The following is a 20,532-nucleotide window of genomic DNA, read 5'->3' as shown; positions in this document are numbered from 1 at the left end:
GGAGGAATCAGTGACCTGCTGAGTCATTCACAAGTCTATAGGGCCAGATGGAATGCACCTGAGGATGCTGAGAGAACTGGCCAAGCCACTCTCCATCATTTATCATCAGTCCTCGTTAACTGGGGAGGTCACAGATGGCTGGAGGTTGTCCAGTGTGACACCCATTTACAAGAAGGGTCAGAAGGATGATCCAGGGAACTATGGGCCTGTGAGCCTGACCTCAGTGCCAGGAAGGTTATGGAACAGATCATCCTGAGTGTGATCACATGGCATGTACAGGACAACCAGGGGATCAGGCCCGGCCAGTAGAGGTTTAGGGAAGGCAAGTCCTGTTTGACCAACCTGATCTCCTTTTATGACCAGATGACCTGGTTCGTGGATGAGGGAAAAGCTGTGGATGTTGTCTACCTGGATTTCAATAAAACCTTTGATACTGTCTCCCACAGCATTCTCCTGGAGAAAGTGGCAGCCCATGGCTTGGACAGGTGTACTCTTTGCTGAGTTAAGAACTAGTTGGATGTCCAGGCCTGGGTAGTGGTGGTGAAGGATACTACATCCAGCTGGCATCCTGTCACTAGTGGGATTTCCCAAGGCTCAGTATTGAGGCCAATCCTGTTTAATATCTTCAACAATGATCTGGATGTAGGGATCGAGTGCTCCCTGAGTAAGTTTGGAGTCAGCACTATGTTGGATGGGAGTGTTGATCTGCTGGAGGGTAGAAAGGCTCTACAGAGGGATCTGGACAGGCTGAATTGATGGGCTGAAGCCAACTTTATGAGGTTCAACAAGGCCAAGTGCCAGGTCCTGCACTTTGACCAGAATCCCATATAGTGCTACAGGCTTGGGGAACAGTGGCTGGAAAGTGGCCAAGTGGAAAAGGATGTGGGAGTGCTGCTTAGCTGCCATTTGAGCACAAGCCAGTAGTGTGTCCAGGTCGTCAAAAGGCCAGTGGTATCATGACTTGGATCAGAAATAGTGTGGCCAGAAGGACGAGGGCAGTGATCGTCCCCCTGTACTCGGCACTGGTGAGGCCACACCTCAAGTGCTGCGTCCTATTCTGGGCCCCTCACTACAAGAAAGATGTTGAGGTGCTGGAGTGTGTCCAGAGAAGGTCAACAGAGCTGGTGATGGGACTGGAACACAGTCCTATGAGGAGTGGCTGAGGGAGCTGGAGTTTTTCAGCCTGGAGTAAAGGGGACTCAGGGGAGACCTCATCACTCTCTACAGCTACCTGAAAGGAGTTGGCAGCAAGGTGAGGGTTGGCCTTTTTTCCCAGGCAACCAGTGACAGGACAAGAGGAAATGGCCTCAAGCTGTGCCAGGGGAGGTTCAGCTTGGACATCAGGAAGAATTTCTTCACTGAAAGGGTTGTCAGGCATTGGAACAGGCTGCCTAGGGAATCACCATCCCTTGATGTGTTCAAGAAATGACTAGCATGGCACTTAGTGGCATGGTGGCATTTGGTCAAAGGTTGGACTTGATGATCTTGGGGATATTTTCTGACCTTAATGTTTCTAGGATTCTATGAAAATAAGTAACAAAATTTATCAGAAAACCTATATCCTTAGGCAAATCAAAACTTCATTTCTAGGAAGCAATTTTGTACTTATGCATTTTAATAATGATGAGAAAAACTGAGTTCTCCTTCATACTACTTTCTTTTTAACATCTTGCTCTCAACCTAATTCAGGGCCAATGCCTTCAATTCTTGTAGCATCTGAAATTTTTTTAGATATGACAATTAGGCAGGACTAGTCTCCTGAACAATGATTCTTGTTTATTCTTCTTAACTTTGACTTTCAGCTCGTAAATTTTATGCTTGTCTAGAAAGGTGTGCACTATGTAGTACTAAATTAACAGCTTAAACACAGTCATTCCCAATCAATTCTCTGCACTGTGTAAAGTTTTACATAATTACAATTAATGCAGAAAATTAAAAATGTTCATCATATTAGCAGGAACTATATATTCACTTGGTAACATGCAATAATAAATATCACCTCCTACTGTAATTTTGAAATGGTAAGACCAGTCATGGCTTGCTTTCTTAAATGAATTGATTTACTGCAGGCAGTAAAGCAATCAGGTTTTGACCATGTTTAAGATGATTCTAATGTTTTCTCTCTGTGCAAAATTCAAAAAAATAAAAAAAATAATAAATGTAGCAGCCAAAGCAGCTTCCACCATTCTGTGTTTATTTGACACATGCACATTTGACAGGATTTAAGCAAGCCCTGACATGTACATTTCTATCAGTCTAACCAAAATATTGTTTATTTTGTTTTACAGATTTTGGCCATTGTATCCATTCTGTTCATCGTGCTGTCCACTATTGCTTTGTCTCTTAACACATTGCCAGAGCTGCAAGAAATAGATGAATTTGGGCAGCCAAATGACAACCCTCAGCTAGCGCACGTTGAAGCTGTGTGTATTGCTTGGTTTACCATGGAGTACCTTTTGCGTTTTCTGTCCTCACCAAATAAGTGGAAGTTCTTCAAAGGCCCATTAAATGTCATTGACTTACTGGCTATCTTGCCATACTATGTCACCATTTTCCTCACGGAGTCCAATAAAAGTGTCCTGCAGTTCCAAAACGTCAGACGTGTGGTTCAGATATTTCGTATTATGAGGATCCTAAGGATTCTTAAGCTTGCCAGACATTCAACAGGCCTTCAGTCTTTAGGTTTTACACTCAGGCGGAGTTACAATGAATTAGGCTTGTTGATATTATTTTTAGCCATGGGAATAATGATATTTTCGAGTCTTGTATTCTTTGCTGAAAAGGATGAGGATGCTACAAAATTTACAAGTATCCCTGCATCATTCTGGTGGGCAACAATCACTATGACTACTGTAGGATATGGTGACATTTATCCTAAGACCTTATTAGGTAAAATAGTTGGAGGACTTTGCTGTATCGCTGGAGTGCTGGTCATAGCCCTGCCCATACCAATTATTGTGAACAATTTCTCAGAGTTTTATAAGGAGCAGAAAAGACAGGAGAAGGCAATTAAGAGGAGAGAAGCACTTGAGCGAGCTAAAAGAAATGGCAGTATTGTCTCCATGAATCTTAAAGATGCCTTTGCTCGCAGTATGGAAATGATAGATGTAGCAGTAGATTCAGGTAAGCTTGGAGAAGCAGTCAGTCCAAAGGAGACATCTGATGACAACCACCTCTCCCCAAGCCGGTGGAAATGGGCCAGAAGGACAATGTCTGAAACAAGCTCAAACAAGTCTTATGAGAACAAGTACCAAGAAGTTAGTCAACAAGACTCCCATGAGCAATTAAACAATGCTGCAGCATCCTCCAGCCCTCAGCACCTCAGTGCCCAAAAACTGGAGATGCTGTATAATGAAATTACTAAAACTCAGTCTCAGCCTAACCTTAATGCTGGTTACCAAGACCAGTCTGCAAAGCCACCCATGTATGAAGAAGAAATAGAAATGGAAGAAGTTTCAGGTCAGAGAGATCCGTTACCAACTGGACCTACGGACATCATAACGGACATGAGAAGCACATCCAGTATCGACAGTTTTGCCAGTTGTGCAACTGACTTCACAGAAACAGAGAGGTCTCCCCTCTCTCTGTTTCCTGGCTCTCACTTGCAAATGAGATTTCCAACTGATACTGTTAACCTGGAAGAAAACCAAAGAGCGAGGAGTTCTCAGTTTATACCATTTGCAAAAGACAGAGGATTTTCTCCAACTGACATCACCTTTGACTATAATCCAATCAACAGAGCTGTTATCAGTGATGGCAGTGGGTCCCAAACTGTTTTACATGGTCATTTGCATTTTGACACTTCCATGGAAAGCCCCAAAAGTTCCCTGAAAGGTAGCAACCCATTAAAATCTAGATCCCTTAAAGTTAATTTTAAAGACAATAGAGGTGGTGCTCCACCAACTCCACCAAGCACGGCAAGGCCACTGCCAGTGATAGCAGGAGCAGACTTCACACAGGCCACCCCCCAGCACATCAGCACCATTCTCCTAGAAGAAAACTCCCCACAGGGTGAACGACCTGTACTTGGTGCTGATGCATCTGCACTTTGTCAGGGACCTGTTAAAAGATCATCCCCTCTCTTTCCCAAGCAAAAGATTTTCACTTTCCCTTCAAAAGAGAGAAGGAGCTTCACTGAAATAGACACTGGAGAAGAAGAAGAGTTTATGGAGTTACATGGTATGAAACATGAAAAACAACAGGATATCAAGACAAATTGCTGTGGGGATAAACGCAGTGACAGCAACAATTTAACAGAGGAGCCACAGGTCAGCTCTTCACCCAAAAGCATGAGCCACAACTGTACTCAAGACATTTACCATGCTGTGGGTGAGGTAAAGCCAGACAGTAACCAAGAAGGTCACAAAATGGAAAACCATTTATTTGCCCCAGAAATTCATTCAAGTCCAGGAGAAACTGGTTATTGTCCCACACGTGAAACTAGCATGTGACTAGTTACAGAAGCAATAAAAATACCTTTTCATAAAACACTGTTAGTAATGCCTATGAACTAAAACATGGAAAGCCTCAACAAAAGTGCATAAAATGTTATTTTTGCATGGCATGAAGAGTTGTTTAGTTTAAATACTGTTTAATTTAAAAAAAAAAAAGACTGCTTTTTGTAACAAACTGAAAAAAAAACGGAAAAAATTACTCAAGAATGGTGAATAAAATAAAGAGAGCTCTGTTAGGAGCCAGTGTTCTGCAACATCTGACATTTTTGATCCTTTCACTTACGATTGTAGACAGGTTTTGAACTCTTTTAACTTTTTTTTTCTCGGTTACAATGAATTTTAGAATTTGCACATGAAAGGATGAAATGTCAATGCATGCATTCATAAAGATGTGAAACAAGGTGCTTTGAGCTTGCAAAATGCATATATTTGTAAATAGTTGGGGGTTGGGGGTACAGCTACTGTTAAAAAGGATTTATGGAAAAAGCATTTCCTGGGACACAGGTACTTCCTTCACAGCGTGCTGCCTGGAGGTTTTGTACAGACTTATGTTGCAAAATTGCAACTTCTACTTAAAGCATCTCACGTATTTTGCTTTCTGTTAAAAAGCTCATGAGTATATCTGTTAATTAATGACTACAGTATTTTAGTTTATCTGTGCTGTAAATCATGATAGTTTTTTTATTTGCCTAACTTCAGTTATTGCATTTGTCAGTTTAATTAATGGTCCTGAGGAAAAGCAAAGATTTAATGACCAGAACTTGAAGCATTGGATATTTTTTATAGAAAACTGCCAACATTTCATAACTGAAGAAAAAGTTCCATTTTAAAATTTACACACCATAGTTATTTCTGTGGCAATAAATAGTGCCAAATGGCTATACAGATATATACAAAAGTTTTCAATCTCTTGGAATATAATTTGGTATTAAAAAATATTTTCCACGTTCACTTTTTTTCCTTTGATTTAACACTTTTTGCTTCTACATGGTCTTTGAGCTCTTTCCTTTTGTTTTACGTGCAGTGCTCATACTTCAGTAATGGCAATGTTGTTGAAGCCACTGTGGTGTGAGGACATAAGAGACAAGTTTTGTAGGGGGAAGTGGTACCTTTTGTTGTTATGAATCATATAGCTGAAGAAAAACAGGCTTCAAGTATATGTGATTTGCCCCAGGTCTTCCATACCCCAAAGCTTGTCTGTGGTTTTGAGTTCAGTGATTTGAACTGGCAGAAGATATCACTTGACTCACCAACTTTGCCTCAACCCATCCTTCCATTGTTGTTCCAAATTGGAGTATAGGCTTTCTGCTATACTTAAATAAAGGAAAATGTCAATCATTCCACTGACAACTACCAAAGCATCTTTGGTTTCTCTGACTTCTCCAGCTTTGTAAAAGAAAGATGCTGAACCAAAGCCTTCATTACAAAGTACCCCTCCAACCGCTGTCTGAAAAAAAGCTATTTTTTATTTTATCCAGCATCCTCAGCTTCCTATGCTATAATATAAAAAAAACTTATAGATTGCTTTAATTCCCAAAATAATAAAAAGCTTATTCAATTCATGAATTCTAATCATAAACAAACATATGCAGTTACACAGGCCCATCCTGCAAAATATTCCCCTTTTTTTTCCTTAGGAAGCCTTAAAAGCACTTTAGACCAACCAATGCATGGTTTGGAACATCAAGCTTCCACTTACCATAGTGGATCTAGGTTAATTTTTACTCATCTGTCATTTTCTGTCACTTAAATAAGTAGCAACCAGGCACCTAATGCATTTAATGTAAAGGAGTAATCATTTTTCTTGCAACATTGCCCTTTGATTGAAATGGCTGGACTGATGTCACAGACCTCACTCAAGCCAGCCCCATGGAAAAGAGGCAAGTTTGAAGAGCCCCAAAATAAGGATCCTGGTGACTGGGCCTAACAATGAGCACAGCACTATCATTTGGTTAAAAAAACCCGTTTTCTGTATTTCCATAAGTTTTCTAATGTCTGTAACAAGGTAATATTGAACTGTCTCTTCAGTCATTTGAATATCTGGGAATATAATGATGTTTTTTCAACAATGTCTGGTCATTAATTCTCAAAATATTTTTTTTCTTTAGTTGCAGTTCATTGCAACTTGTTGCTGCATTCAATTTTGTGTATTTATATGGCATTCTGCGTAACATTTTTCAATCATGTTGTGTCTCACTGTCCCAAAATTTAGCTCTTGATATTTTATAGTCATTAATCTTCTATATTTATTTTTTAGTTCCTGGATATTTTCGGTGACTGAAACCAAATGCCAGTCAATTTTTATATGCCTGAAGTGTTGGTTTGTATTTTCTATGTGCAGTTTTATGAAATCACATGGGCCTGTTCAATCTGCCTTTACATCCTAGTGAACTATTGAAGTCCAAATTAAGACCAAATGGGACCTGGTTCCATACTCTGGATCCACAGAAAATTCTCTTTGAAGACAATGATGGTGTTCTGGCAAGATTGAGGTTTGTGTCCTTCTTCTCCCAGGTGACCCTTACACTTTGGAAAAGCCCCCTCGGACCTGTGCCACTTGATGGAAAGGGAGGAGTCCAGCCATAGGGATCATATTGCAGGAACAGATTTGATTCCTTAAGCTCTTCTGAGCTAAACTTTATGCAAAGTTTATTCTGCCCTATTAAAATCACTAAAAATTCAAAAGTGGTAAAATTAAGGCCTCAATTCTTGTGCAGATGAATTTCCCCTCAAACCAATGGGAGTCTGGTGGAAAAAGAGACTGACTGAAATATAAATGAGGATGGCAAAACTCTCTCCCTCTTGATGAAAATCAACAGGAGCTTTAACTATATAAATCAGATGAAAGACCAGGCCCTTATTGGCCACTGTATTTTAAATGTTTTCAGAGAAGCACATTAATTTTGAAGCAAAAGAAATATAATTCACTTTATTAACAGATGATTTTTTTTTTTTTTTTAAATCTTGGAAGCAAAGTGATTGAGCTTTGGAAGTACTTTTGGTATAATTTCATTATATACTTTTGACTATGCTGAATACTATTTCCAGAAGCACAGTTTTAGACATATAGTTTTTCCGGTCTTGACTGCATGTACAGGATCCCATTTCTGGATTTCTAGGTGCAATTATGCACCTAGCTCGTGCATAATTCCTGATTAAACATCTACTTGAGCAGTTGCAGGACTGGACTTAAGATTTCAATCCAGTACAGCAGGTGTAAGAAGTGCAATCCAGGAACATTTCATTCATCATGAATTGATATGCAGCAAATTATGCAAAATTACACAAGTATATTTTTCTGGTTTTCTAAAACTTTGAAGACATTTCAGACATATTACCCATTCACCACAGTAAGGGGAGAATGTGTTCGAGTTCTGGAGTCAGTCTCCAATTTCAGCTGTGTGATTTCAAAACAACTTAAGGAGTCTTAGGAAGAAGTGACTCCCCTGTGCACCTGAAAGGGGTCTGATTCCTCATATCACTGGAAAATAAAGAATGTTCAGGGAGATAGTTTTGCAATTAATCTATTTTTATATTTTTTATGAACTGCAGAATCCTGAATCAATGTTTTAATTCCTTTTCAATGATGAAACCAAATGCACATATTTAAAAAATGTTCACAGAGTAATTAGAACAGTTTTTGAGTAATAGTCACATTAATTCAAATCTGGGTGGGATGGGGGCAATAATGTATCGCACAAACTGCAAAGGAAGTTCCTACAGGAAAGCTGTTTACAGGGGAAGCATACAGTGTAATGTAAAGAATGTAACATGGTGTAGGAAGTTTTTGCACTACAGAATTTATATGAAATACACTTTTTTAAATGAAAACACAAAAGGCCTTTTAATGCTACATTGTATAGAACATAGGAGCCTCTGTGCTAACGCAGCAATCTGATGCACTGTGTCCTCACTTCACAATTGGTCTCAAAATTCAAACATTATTCATTTTAGAGAGGTGATATCTGATCTAATACTAGAGCAACTGACTTGAAGAGCTTTTTAGCACACTATTACATAACCCAAAGTCTGTATAGACAATTGTATTTTTACCTATAACATTCATAAATCAAATTGACAGTTGGATTCTGGAGTCATTTCCTAACAGGTAACACCTGGCAACATATTTGTATTCCTTGGAAAACAAATTCTTTTTAAAGCAGACCTCTTCCCCTACATGTTGACTGAGCTTCTGTTTCCTTCAAGGTTTACCTTCAAATTATTTAATTAACTCCTTCAACCTCTAAACCACAGTCCAGTACAAAAACAGTTGTCTTTTTGAAGCCCTATTGCAAATATATTCAGACTAGTAAAAATATCCAGGGCTTACCTAACTGGCTTTTTCATTCAAATAGCTTTTGAATCACTTGGATAGAAAATAAATCTTAATATTTTGATCATGCAAAAAATATTTTAAAAGCAAAAAAATGCAATATGCCTTTTTCTTTCAAAGTAGCCAGCACAGATTGAGCAAGAAATGCAAACACAGCAAAGGGGGAAGAAGGGCCGGAAACTGTAAGTAAACAAGGCATATTTTAGTAAACTATGTAAAAAAAGAGATATAATAAATCATATATACAATACTTCTTGTTCACACTTAACGAGGAGGAATGTCAGTAGAAAAAGATTTAATTCCAGTCCAACTCCATCTTAATTTTTATCCTAGAACCAACAGGTATCTACTGAGGTTTTCAGTGATGCTATTGCCCACTCGCCTGCCACATGAACATCCGATGTGTAATCATTTTTCAGACTTTCCTGAAAAAGAAGTTACTATGTATTGCTATCTTTGTTGATCTTTGGATCTCTTGCCATTGCCATCCAAATACCAATCTTCTCTTCTTCTTGGGAGCAGTCAGAAGGCAACGCACCCAAGAAGATGATAAGTGTGTCTTGTCAGGAAAGTGTTTTGGTAGTCTGGTGCAAATAGCCAGATGAACTCTGTTGCATTTGAACCAAGGAACAAGAACTGATTGTCACTTCTTCCTGTTATTGTTCTAGCCATACCAGTCCTCCAGTGTCCCCCACAGTGTCCCCATGCTCCATGCAAGATGTTTCAGTGTTCTTGCAAGAACTTTTGTAAAAGCACTTGACTGGTAAGTGCTATTAAGAGAGCCATTCGTCTAAGTGTGAACATTTGTCTCTTGTCCAATCTGTTTTTACTACTTAGCGGTGCTCAGTTTAAACTCCAGCTGAAATGCTTTCTAAAACAGATCAGGTGTTTTGGGAGCCAAATGCTTTGCACGTCCTCTATCAGTTTCCTTACCAAAGAAAGGTTAGGTGACTGACAGGGAAAAATGAGAGACAAAATTGTTTGCATCATGTGATGTTTTCTTGTTCAGTGGTCATACACCACAGGACAGCTGCAGGTGAGGTAATGTACTTGTCTTTGTATTTATTTTGTGGCAGGTTTAAGCACTATTTTCTGAAAATGTTGTGTTATGATATTTAGGAAGTATTACCCTTTAGTACAATGGAGATTTCTTCCAAAACAGCAGTGATACCTTATAGTCCTACATTATTATTGATTACTATTGAATTTTCTTTTATGACACCTAACACAGATCCAGATGAATGCCATTGTGGATCAAAGAAGTAGCAGACAAATATTAGTGCTCTTTTTACTTAAAAGTAGCTAAAGAACATGGTATTAGCTAACATTTAATCCAAAAGAAGATAAGATTATCCTAATGAAACCTATCAACAGAATGGGGACCTGTCATTACCTTAGACATTGACTGTAGTCCTGTGATTAATGTAAACCCTGAATCTAAGAGCAGTCTGTGTAATTAATTTCATTAGGGTAATTTTTTAACTCAAATAAGTATTTAAATACATATTCAGCATCAGCAGGAGTGATGTACACTTCTAAACCTGGAATTCTATGGCTATGTTTACAACTGGCATCTTAGTGGAAATCAAGAGAGCTCTCCTGACATGAATCTCTCAGCTATCCCTGCTTTTCATGCTTTGGTTCACATCACAGAGCAATCCTGGACCATGCAAACTGAATTACTTTTAGATGAAGCTGAACCAGAAAACTTCTTCCATGAGGGCATCTGCTGTGCTGCAACCAGGATGAAGCATTCAGGCCCTGGCACCAGATGAGAGCTAGTCCAAAACTGTACCCTAGTACATGTAGTATAGATTGTCAGCACAAACTCTTTTCCTCAACAAATCTGCTTGTATTGTACTACTTGCTAATGTAGACATAGACTATTTCACCCATGGTTACTATCTCCAGTCTATGTAGTCTTGGCTAAATCCCTTATTCAAGCAGATTTTGTTATTGTCATCAGTAGTATTGCATAAAAAGAGCAATATATAGCCAAAGATGAAATTGCCGCCGGTGTGTTCTCCAGCTTAGCGTAGGTGAAATCATTCAAACAATACATTCTTGATAATAGTTGAGGATAGTTTGGATAGTTGAGGTTTGTAGTTTGGACCAAACTCGTACGTACTGCATAGTTCTACAGTCAGTTTAGTGTAAAGTTGGTGTTATATTTGATGAAGACAGTACAGACAACACTAGACTGACTTACTCCAGAATCAGTGGAATGATTAAACTGACTGCAAGTAGCCCTATTTCACTTAACAGTAACTCTTACTTTATATGGTATGAATAAAAGCAAATGGACACACAGTGATGGAGGATCAGAAGCCCAGCTTGAGTATTTTGTGCCTATCTACTATGTCTAGATATCTTTCCATTTGGATCACAGTTTAAATTTATTTAAATTGAGGAACTAGTAGGGTTTTGATTGTGTGCTGAGTTGCTCTGATGTCTAGGACATACCTTATAAAAAGTAATGCAAGAAACAAATAGCCTATTCCTTTTCTTACCTTTTTTAATGATTTCAAGGTGAAGGACATAAGTTTTAGTGATATTTTTGCTCTAAGTTTTGCTCAGATAGCATCTCTCAGTGGAGGTTCAGAATACAAAACACTTATGCCTGTTCTTGAAGTCCTTAAGCAGAATGCCAGTGGGAATTCTGCCTGTATAAAACTGAAGGATGGAGCAATATATTATAGCATTAGGCAAAAGGAACAGTTTGTAACATGTTATAAAGTGGGGGGAAAAAAAACAAACCACTTTTGGGGACAATCATGGGTACTTCTGCTAGGATGCAGAGTTCTGGATTTATACCTCTAAATTTTTAGAGTTCTGAAGAGTTTTACCTATATAACTCTTTCAAAAGTCAAAGGAGCCATGCTGATAAGATGAAACATGGAGGGATTAGTGTACAAAGAAGCTGAGCATTGAATACATAGCCTATTGCTTTAAGATCACTGTAAATATCAACTAAAAATGTGTACTAATTCATGTTTATACATTATTACTGTGTTAGTTTCATAGATACGGTAGCATGACTATTATTAGTTTTATTGAATTTAATGAACTTTACTTTGTATTCCTCTGTGAATGCTCTGAATGCTGCAAACAAAAAAAGCACAACAGTATTTTTTCAAGTTCTCTTGGGGCGTAGTAGTGTCTTCACTATTGTTCAGTTTTACAGATTTAGCAACATTTCATCATAAATTGCTATGTTATTAACATATCTTTCTTTAAAAGTACTGTCACTAGGAGATAAAAGCATATGTGATAAGTCTTGTCTAATCTCATTCATCTGCCTTTACAAAATGCCCCAGACATTTTGTGGGAGAATATGCTGCTTTTGCTTCATGCGTTGTTTGTATTTGGGGGTGGGGCAGGGGAATAATAGGGCATTTTGCAATGGTAATTGCATCAAACATGCTTTTTTCATTATTATTGTATTTGTTAGAAACATTTTGATTTAGTTTCTTTCTGTAGATAAAACTTTGGCAATAGCTTTATTTTTTCAACTAACCATTTGATTTCACTAGACTAATAACTTCTCACATTTAGTGATATTCGTATCAATGTCTCCATATCAGCTGCATTTTAACTTCATAAGAAAGGAAATGTGATTATTTTTGTCATAATAGGTTTTGCTGATCAACTAAATATTTCTGCACCAATCTACATATTAATATGCATGTTGTAGTCTGTACAATTGTTCAACATCAAAATATCTGTTTAATTTATGTCAATTGTCTGTAAAATAAATGCATTGTTCTCCATTTCAGTCTGATAGAACAAGCAGGATAGTAAATAAATGTGTAAATGAATCATCTGTGTCTCATTTCAGTTCTCGTCATGAAACCACTTTACATTGAACATTGCATATATACCAAAATAATAACCCATAGTGTCTTCAGATTTCATTACTTAACATTACGAAAGGATCTCTGGCAGATAATATGTACAGAAATAAATCACTTGGCTATGCAAATAAAGTCAGAATCCATTTTTTTTCATTAAATGCAATGCTTCTAAGCCTTTTTTTCCTCTCTGTTCAGAATCACTGCTAATTATTACTTGCTCTGTCATAGATACAAAACCTCAGGTGACTTTACAAGGGTGACTAAACAGGATGGAAAGCAGAAGCATGGAAATATTTAGTAGTGTTTTTTTGGCCAGTCAAACCTAGGTACCTCAGCCTAACATTCAGACATAGTGGATAAACAAATAAGGAACAACCTAGCTTAGACCCCATCACCTTCTTGCCTAAAGTGGACCAATTTTGAAATAGGTCAAAATCTGTAAGAGAAAATTTAAGTTGTAGTGGTGGTTATTTTACTCCTTTGAATCAGGGAAATAATTGTTTTGGGTTTTTTTACAGGCTAAGTTTTATATCAGATCTACCTGTAATAGAGCCACTCTACTATTCAGAAAATAAGGAATATGATTTTCTCACCTTCAAATTAGAAAGCTATTTTTTAAGTTTCTACATCTGAAGAGTATTACAGTGAAATTATAATGGAAGTCCAAAGTCATCCCTTTGGTGACCATGCTGATAATAGTTTCTGTGCAAGAGCACTGAGACACACTTTAGTTTCACAACCTCACAGTGCTATACATCTCTTAATACACTATTCATTGCACAGCAGAACTTCTCCCATTTCAGCTTTTAATCTAAGGTTTCCCTCTATGAATGTGCAGCACTGAACATAAATCTAAATTTGTTCCATCTTCCCGTTCTACCTCAAACACATTTCCAAACTCCTCTTTCCTTAAAAACAAAACCTACGTCCTTCCTATTGCTTCTCCCTGTCTCCTCTTCTTGGCATTGATCTGAATAATTACATTCTAAGGAAAATACTTGGGGGTTTATATATTATTCAATAACCAAGCAGCCTACAGCCCACATATCTAATGATGGTACCCAAAAGTACTTGCAAATCTGCAGTTCTACATCCATATTCCAGCTGCCATATGGTTCTATCCTGCAGCAAATGTCGGCCTTGTATACGTCCCCTGACCCTCCAGATTTTGACTGCACAGAAAGGTCACATAGGAGAAAAAAAGTGGTAGCATTTTCTAAAAAATACTTGAGTCTGGTCAGTCAAGGGACCGAGATACACCACTGTAGTTCTCTTCTCTTTTCTTTCTTGGGGAGCACGTTTCAAACAAATGTCTAGCACCCCACCATCTCATCCCAACTCCAAAGTGGCCTAAGAAAGGAACTGACGCAGTGCTAGCAAGGAAATAAAGTACAGAAAATCTCCACTATTTTATTGGTGCAATCTGACCTATGGCTGAACACAAGTACAGCTAGAAAGCAAGCAAACTGTTTTATGGTAACCCACCAATGTGATATGTGGTTGGGATTAGGTCCTAAAGAAAGAAATATTCTTGGAAGACCAGGAACAGAGTAGGTCAATAGAGATCATACTGACAAAGTACTGAGATGGCAGTAGATTAGCATAAAAGTATTCTTTCCTAATCTACTCAGAGAAAAAAAAAATCTCTAGATACAAATATTAGGGAAGGAAATAACCTCAATACTCAGGATATAATATTAAACCTTAATTTACTGTATAGGCTTAAATCATGTTTCTGTTGACTCTGAATGCAAATTTTCATTGAGTTTAGAAAAGAAACTATATCAAAAGTTGAGTAAACTTGGTTCAGACCACTTTTTGTCTCCAGAAACCCATGGCCATTCTTCTATCTCAAAGAAGATTCATGTAAATAAGCAGGCACTGTTCAATATTTCAACACCATTTTCTCCTCAGTCATACACTGAAGTGATACCAGAACTGCAAAATGTAAAGTCCTTTTCATTTCATCAGTATATGACGTAGTCAGTCATGGCCAGTCTTCGCGAATGAAGATTTGGGAAAGGTCATTACCCTTCGAGCCTGCACAGTGGATTTTATAGGTGAGACACAGTGTGCGCTGAACTGAGCCCACCCTTTAATCCTAAGGTTCATCTGTCGGGGCCGAGCAAGCTTGGACGGTGGCAGCGAGGTCCTCAGGATGTAGGTTTGTTTAGAGTGACCTTCTCTTAGATGGATGGCCTTACAGGGCTGACAAGCTCCATCTGCCTGGAGAAGTTCCCTGACCGGGAATCGAACCTGGGCCGTGGCGGTGAGAGCACCACATCCTAACCACTAGACCACCAGGGAACCCCCAGTATATGATGAAAGCACTAATAAAAATCATAACTGCATCTTGCAAGAAACACAGAAGTTTTGACTTATATTTTTTGTTCTGCACTAGAACAAAAAATGGGAACTTAGACATTGTCACTGAAAACCCATAGGGCACACATCAATATCTCAATTGATGACCTTCCTTCAAGGGCTTACCTATCTGTTGGCTAAATTGGCTGAAAACTACAAACACTTTGGCTTAATGAGGATTTTCTCTGGGACTAGTAGCTACAGGTGAGCTAAGAGGAAGTTGAATGTGTATTTTCCTCTCTATAATGAAGACACAGCCAGAAGACCAGAGAGACAGAAATATTTGTTAATCACCAATATGCCTTCAAATGCATTAAATTGTATCTTAAAAAGCATTTAATAATGTCAAGCTACTATAACTATAAAGTACATTTTGTTTTCAGAAAGTAAAGACATATCAAGCATACAGCACCAGAAGGAATACATTTTTAAGTTATTATAAATAAGCATGATTTGTTTTGGCATTTCTCACCCTTCATACTCATGTTTTCTATAGATTATCATCTTTCCCACACTGGAAATCAGCACAGGAACAATTTATTGCTAATCTCTACTAAATTAGCATTTAGGTATTCCTACTGTAAAACATTCAGATTGAGTTATTTTGTCATTCACTGTTATTAAACTGCTAATGAAACTATTGTTATATTTTGCAGAAGAAATCTATTTTTATGATTGTCTCTCTTATGTTGCAGTTTTCAAGTAGCAATTTCCCATTATTTTTCAAAATCTCTTCCCAGGTCAATTTGTTTCCACTAGATGGCAACAGATGAGCTGTCAACTGTGAAGTATCAGTACATTATCTATATCCATGCTATTGAAGTTTAAAAAGCTTCTTAAGATATTTTTGCAATTTAGTGCATTCATTATGGAAAAAAGTTTAAAGCGAATTTCACTCTGATTAGACTCTGGACAATCCACAGTTAAAAGAGCTGTTATGAATCCCCCAACTGCAGGAAATGTTTTGACCTTAGTAAACACTAGGGCATTCAATGACAAAAACACAGATCCATAAAGAAGTATAATTCATTTGCTCAGCCACTCAAGGAACAATCTGTATTTACCACCTTTTCCACTGTAATTCCTTACCAGTTTTGGTTTGATGATTTCATTAAAATATATAAAGAGCCAGCATAGTTGTACCATTCTTGGAAAGGAACTGAGTTTTCAGTTCTCCAGTCCCTTACGAGGATGCTATATGACAGAAACATCTTATACTTGTGACTCATCTTCCAGTGGCAAGTCTGCTGACCACCTGAGCAAGTGACTCCTCATACATATACATACAAACACCCCCACACACACAGAGCACATATGGAATCTGGCACTGTCTTAGCACTGTAGCCTGCAAACCAAAACTCTGCAATACTTTGCAATATGTGCTATGATATAGCTACAATCTAGAGAGACTTCTCAGTTCACCAAGGCACAGCAGAAAGATCTCACAGTTCCCAGAGCTCTCATTCACAGTTGAACGAAAATAAGTCATTTACTAGGACATCATTTTCCATGCACAGAGAAAATTGGAAGTGTTAACACGTGCACTTCACTGTAATTGCTATGAAGCTTATATATCTGGCACTAAATTAAAACATACCTAGACTAGAATAATTTCATTCTGCCATGAACAGTTACATCTCCAAAACAAGAATTTTCTTATAGCAGCAACAGTACAACTGCTGCTTTAATTATTACCCACTCTTGCTTGCCTGACCACCCTGCTCATCAGGAGCACGTAAGCAAACCCTGTTTAGTAACTTTGAGCAAGTTTCACAAGTATGTTTCTTGGGGAGGACAAAGTAAGATTCCCAGTAATCTAAAGAAATAAAGACCTTAGTACATGCAGAAAGAAAATTAATTTTATAGTGTGAAATAATAACGGAAAAGAGTAGCTTCTGTTTTTCATATCTGAGCCCTCATTCTCAGCCAAGAAAATTAATAAAGAAGAAATAAATTTAGCAGGCACCACTGCATAAATATGCCACTACTTCTGCTTTCTGTGAGTAAAGTATTTCCCCACTGTTAACAATGAAATTGATTTTTGGATAATCAGCATGTTTTGTTCTCCTTGCAATTTCTAGTCATGACTTCTGCAGAATTAAAACACAGGGACTGTCAGCAACATATCCAGAGCTCTGAATGAATAAAACTGTAATTTCGGGAGTGTACTAATACTGCAAATTAATTTTACATTCATTGTGATGTCTGATCAAGTCAAACTACTTTCTTATTATGCATATGTTCAGAGGTATTGTCTATTACAAGAGCTATTTAAAACAGTGTTAGAAATCTAATGAAGTCTACCAACCTCCCATTTTTAAACAACAATTGGGTTGGTAACAGCATCAGATTTAGTTTCACCCATTCAACTGAATCTCAAATTTTCTGGTATTCACTACAACTCATCTTCTCTGACACTTCTACAGAAATACAATTAATTATGTCTCTCTTTAATATTATCACAGTATTTAAAGTTGTTGCAAGTTCATCCTTTTTCTTCCAGTTTGCTAAACACATACAATGTTCAGCTAACCAGCAGAGCCAGACAATCATATTTTTAAGATCTTATTTTCACACTGGGAACAGTTGCAAAGCTGTTAGTTCCTAGTGCCTGGCAAACTTAAGCAAACACATAAATAAATTATTACTTCTAAACAAGCGAAGTTTCTGAGAGGTCTCTAATGACAATTTCATGGAAATATAGTTACCTAAGATGAAACTGTGTATCTCAGGTATAATTCCACAGAAAATGTTGCCAAATGTTAGTCATTACTCAGTATACCAAAGATATCGGTACCTGGCAAGTAACTCAGGGACAATTTCTGTATATTTTTATCAGGCAATCTTCACATAAAAGGCAATCCATAAACATAATTTAAATCCATTAAAGCATGTGAACACTATGGATTTGCTTAATTGACTTAAATGCCTTGATTGATCAGAGGGCTGGAGCACCTCTCCTATGAAGACAGGCAGAGAGAGTTGGGGTTACTCAGCTTGGAGAAGAGAAGGCTCTAAGGACACCTTATAGTAGCCATGAAGTATCTAAAGTGGCCTGCAAGAGAACTGGAGAGAGACTTTTCCCAAGGGCACGTAGTGATAGGACACGGGGAAATGGCCTTAAGCTGAAGGAGGGTAGTGTTAGATAAGCTATGAGGAAGAAATTCTTTATGGTATGGTGAGGCACTGGCACAGGTTGCCCAAAGAAGTTGTGGATGCCCCATCCCTGGAAATGTTCAAGACCATGGTGGATGGGGCTTTGAGCAACCTGGTCTAGTCAAAGGTGTTGCTGCTAATGGAAGGAGGGTTGGAACTAGATGATTGTTAAGGTCCTTCCAACCAAAGTTGCTCTATGATCATAGCCAAGGATAATTGCATATAACTTTATTAGAAATTCTGCATAAGGGCTATAAGAGCATGTCCCTGGTTAAAATAAGAGACGTAGTAAAGTCAAAATGTGAGAAGTATTTGCTTCAGTTAGTCCTATACAGCATGCCAACTTACCATTCTGTTTGCTAAGGGGAGTCTCACACACTGTGGCAAAACATTGGTTTGACATTCAGGGATGTGAATGTGCCAATGGGCACGTCTGGTGATAATGTAGCAGCTGCATTGTCTTTGACTAGAGTCTCATATGTAGTTCTTCAGCTGGGACAGAATAAAATACCTATCAATTCCTTTTCTGTGTGTGAATTAATCTCAGCAAAGGGGAGGAGGCCCTGCTGAGTTCATTATACTGAATACTGTAATACATTTGTCTCTAAAACTGCATTACATTAACTGAGAATAATGCAGCTTTTATTCTTTCATACGTATATTAGCTTAATGAGCCATTAAAATGTCTAGTATTTAAAGCATACAATGAGATCTATAGTTTAAGCTTCAGAAATCATCCAGATATCTTACAAGTGCTAACAGTACTCTCAACAGGAGAAATTTATCCTTTCATTTATTTTTAAATTCCCCTTTCATTTTATTCCATAAAATGCATTTATTTAAAGGAAAGCAGTCTAAATCTTTAATACTTAGTCAAGTAATCTAAGTTAGGAAGGGGAAATGGGAACATATATGTTGGATAATACCCTGTTTCTGAGCAGGTCCAAGGAAATTACGCTCATTTTCTCTTTCACTTTCTGTAGTTAATTAATCAGAAAATTCTTCCTTTCCCACTGAGCAGAGTTCCCTAAGGAAATCTGTCCCCTTGGAAACAAAAATATCTATCCACAAAGGGGCCACATGCTTTGGCAGTGACCTCCAGATCTCCCGAACAGGCTGTTGACATACAAAAATGTTGGGTTTAGACCTCACTGTGGGAATTCCCCAGCACCAGCATGGCCTGTGACTGTTACAAGGGAGTCATTGGTTCAGCCTTGCCACTTTTGCCTGCAAAGTCAAAACAACAGCAGATGCATATGCAGACAATCAAGGAAAGACAGAACGTGATTGCAGAGCTATAAGTATTTGCTATTGCAGACCAGCCTTACCCACCGTATTTTTCTCCCCTCAGAAGTTTACTGCATCTAATTACTTCTGTGTGATCACCTCAGGAACAACACCCATAAATCTGTGAAATGTCTACATGGTATTATCCTTGCATAATCTTGGCATACTCATAAGTAAAATCCTTCACCAAATGGAAAGTTACTGTCAGTAATTTGATTTTCCAAGATCCATTCTTTTAGACACTATTCTAGTGTCTAAAAGTCTGTCTTGTATTTCTATATATGATGAATAATTTCAGTAATATTATTTTAAAAGAACTTTCAAGACTCTGTTTCTTTGATTTTTCCATCATTCCATATCACATAATAAATACCATTGAACTAATTTAATAAGGTATATTATAGCAGAGCAGCATTTTTAGCTGATTAAACATGTATCAAGAGTATTAAACAATCTCCTTCACCTTTGTTCCAAAGTAACTGCATGCAATACTATATAACCACTATTATAATTAAATGTATGCTTCATGGTGTGAGAATTTTAATATATCTCATTCTAAAGTCTACCGGTTCAGTTTGTCTCCTGGCTCAGCACTGCTTGTAAGATTTAAAAAAAACAAAAACAAAAACAAAACCACCACCACCACCAAAACTAAGTCGTAACACTTTAAGGGAGGAATTACAGTTTGTGAGAAAGAAGCAGATTTATTATGCAACAAAGGACTGTAATACAGCACACCTGACAAAGCTCAGCAGCTTTGAAAGAAAGACAGCTAAAGAGCTAAACTGGACTAACACAGCAAAAAGCTTAGATCAGGCACCTTGGAGTTTTCAGTGCATGACTTCTTTTTTCCTCCTTCCCAGCTTTTCTAATAAGTACTTTTCAATAGGATTTTTTATTCTAGTTGAGGCAGGATGAAAATAATAGGAAACCAATTCACACAGAAATATAAAAGAAAAGGAGGCCTTCAGACCAAGAAAATCATTGCAATTTGTACCATTTGTGGGGGGAAAAAAAATGGAGAATGTTTTGGGAGGACTCTGAAGCTCCTGGAGAACTAGAATGTATTCCAAAACATTACATC

At 37.8% G+C, this 20,532-nt stretch overlaps 1 protein-coding gene and 1 non-coding gene across 2 annotated transcripts in view; one reads left to right on the top strand and one right to left on the bottom strand.

Moving 5' to 3' along the window:
* KCNB2 (potassium voltage-gated channel subfamily B member 2) overlaps nt 1-12,605 on the top strand; it is a 197,292-nt gene extending 184,687 nt beyond the window's left edge. The window contains exon 3 of the mRNA XM_064650666.1: nt 2,289-12,605. Coding sequence (XP_064506736.1) covers nt 2,289-4,451 — 2,163 coding nt within the window. The 3' untranslated portion in view covers nt 4,452-12,605. The remainder of the gene's footprint in view (nt 1-2,288) is intronic.
* A 2,271-nt stretch (nt 12,606-14,876) lies between these two features.
* On the bottom strand, nt 14,877-14,948 carry TRNAE-CUC (transfer RNA glutamic acid (anticodon CUC)). Its single transcript has one exon. It is a non-coding gene; the product is annotated as a tRNA-Glu (tRNA).
* Nucleotides 14,949-20,532: the final 5,584 nt, after the last annotated feature.

This window comes from Pseudopipra pipra, chromosome 1, assembly GCF_036250125.1.
Source record: "Pseudopipra pipra isolate bDixPip1 chromosome 1, bDixPip1.hap1, whole genome shotgun sequence".
NCBI classification, from domain to species: domain Eukaryota; kingdom Metazoa; phylum Chordata; class Aves; order Passeriformes; family Pipridae; genus Pseudopipra; species Pseudopipra pipra.
This window is presented reverse-complemented; position numbering and strand designations above follow the sequence as displayed.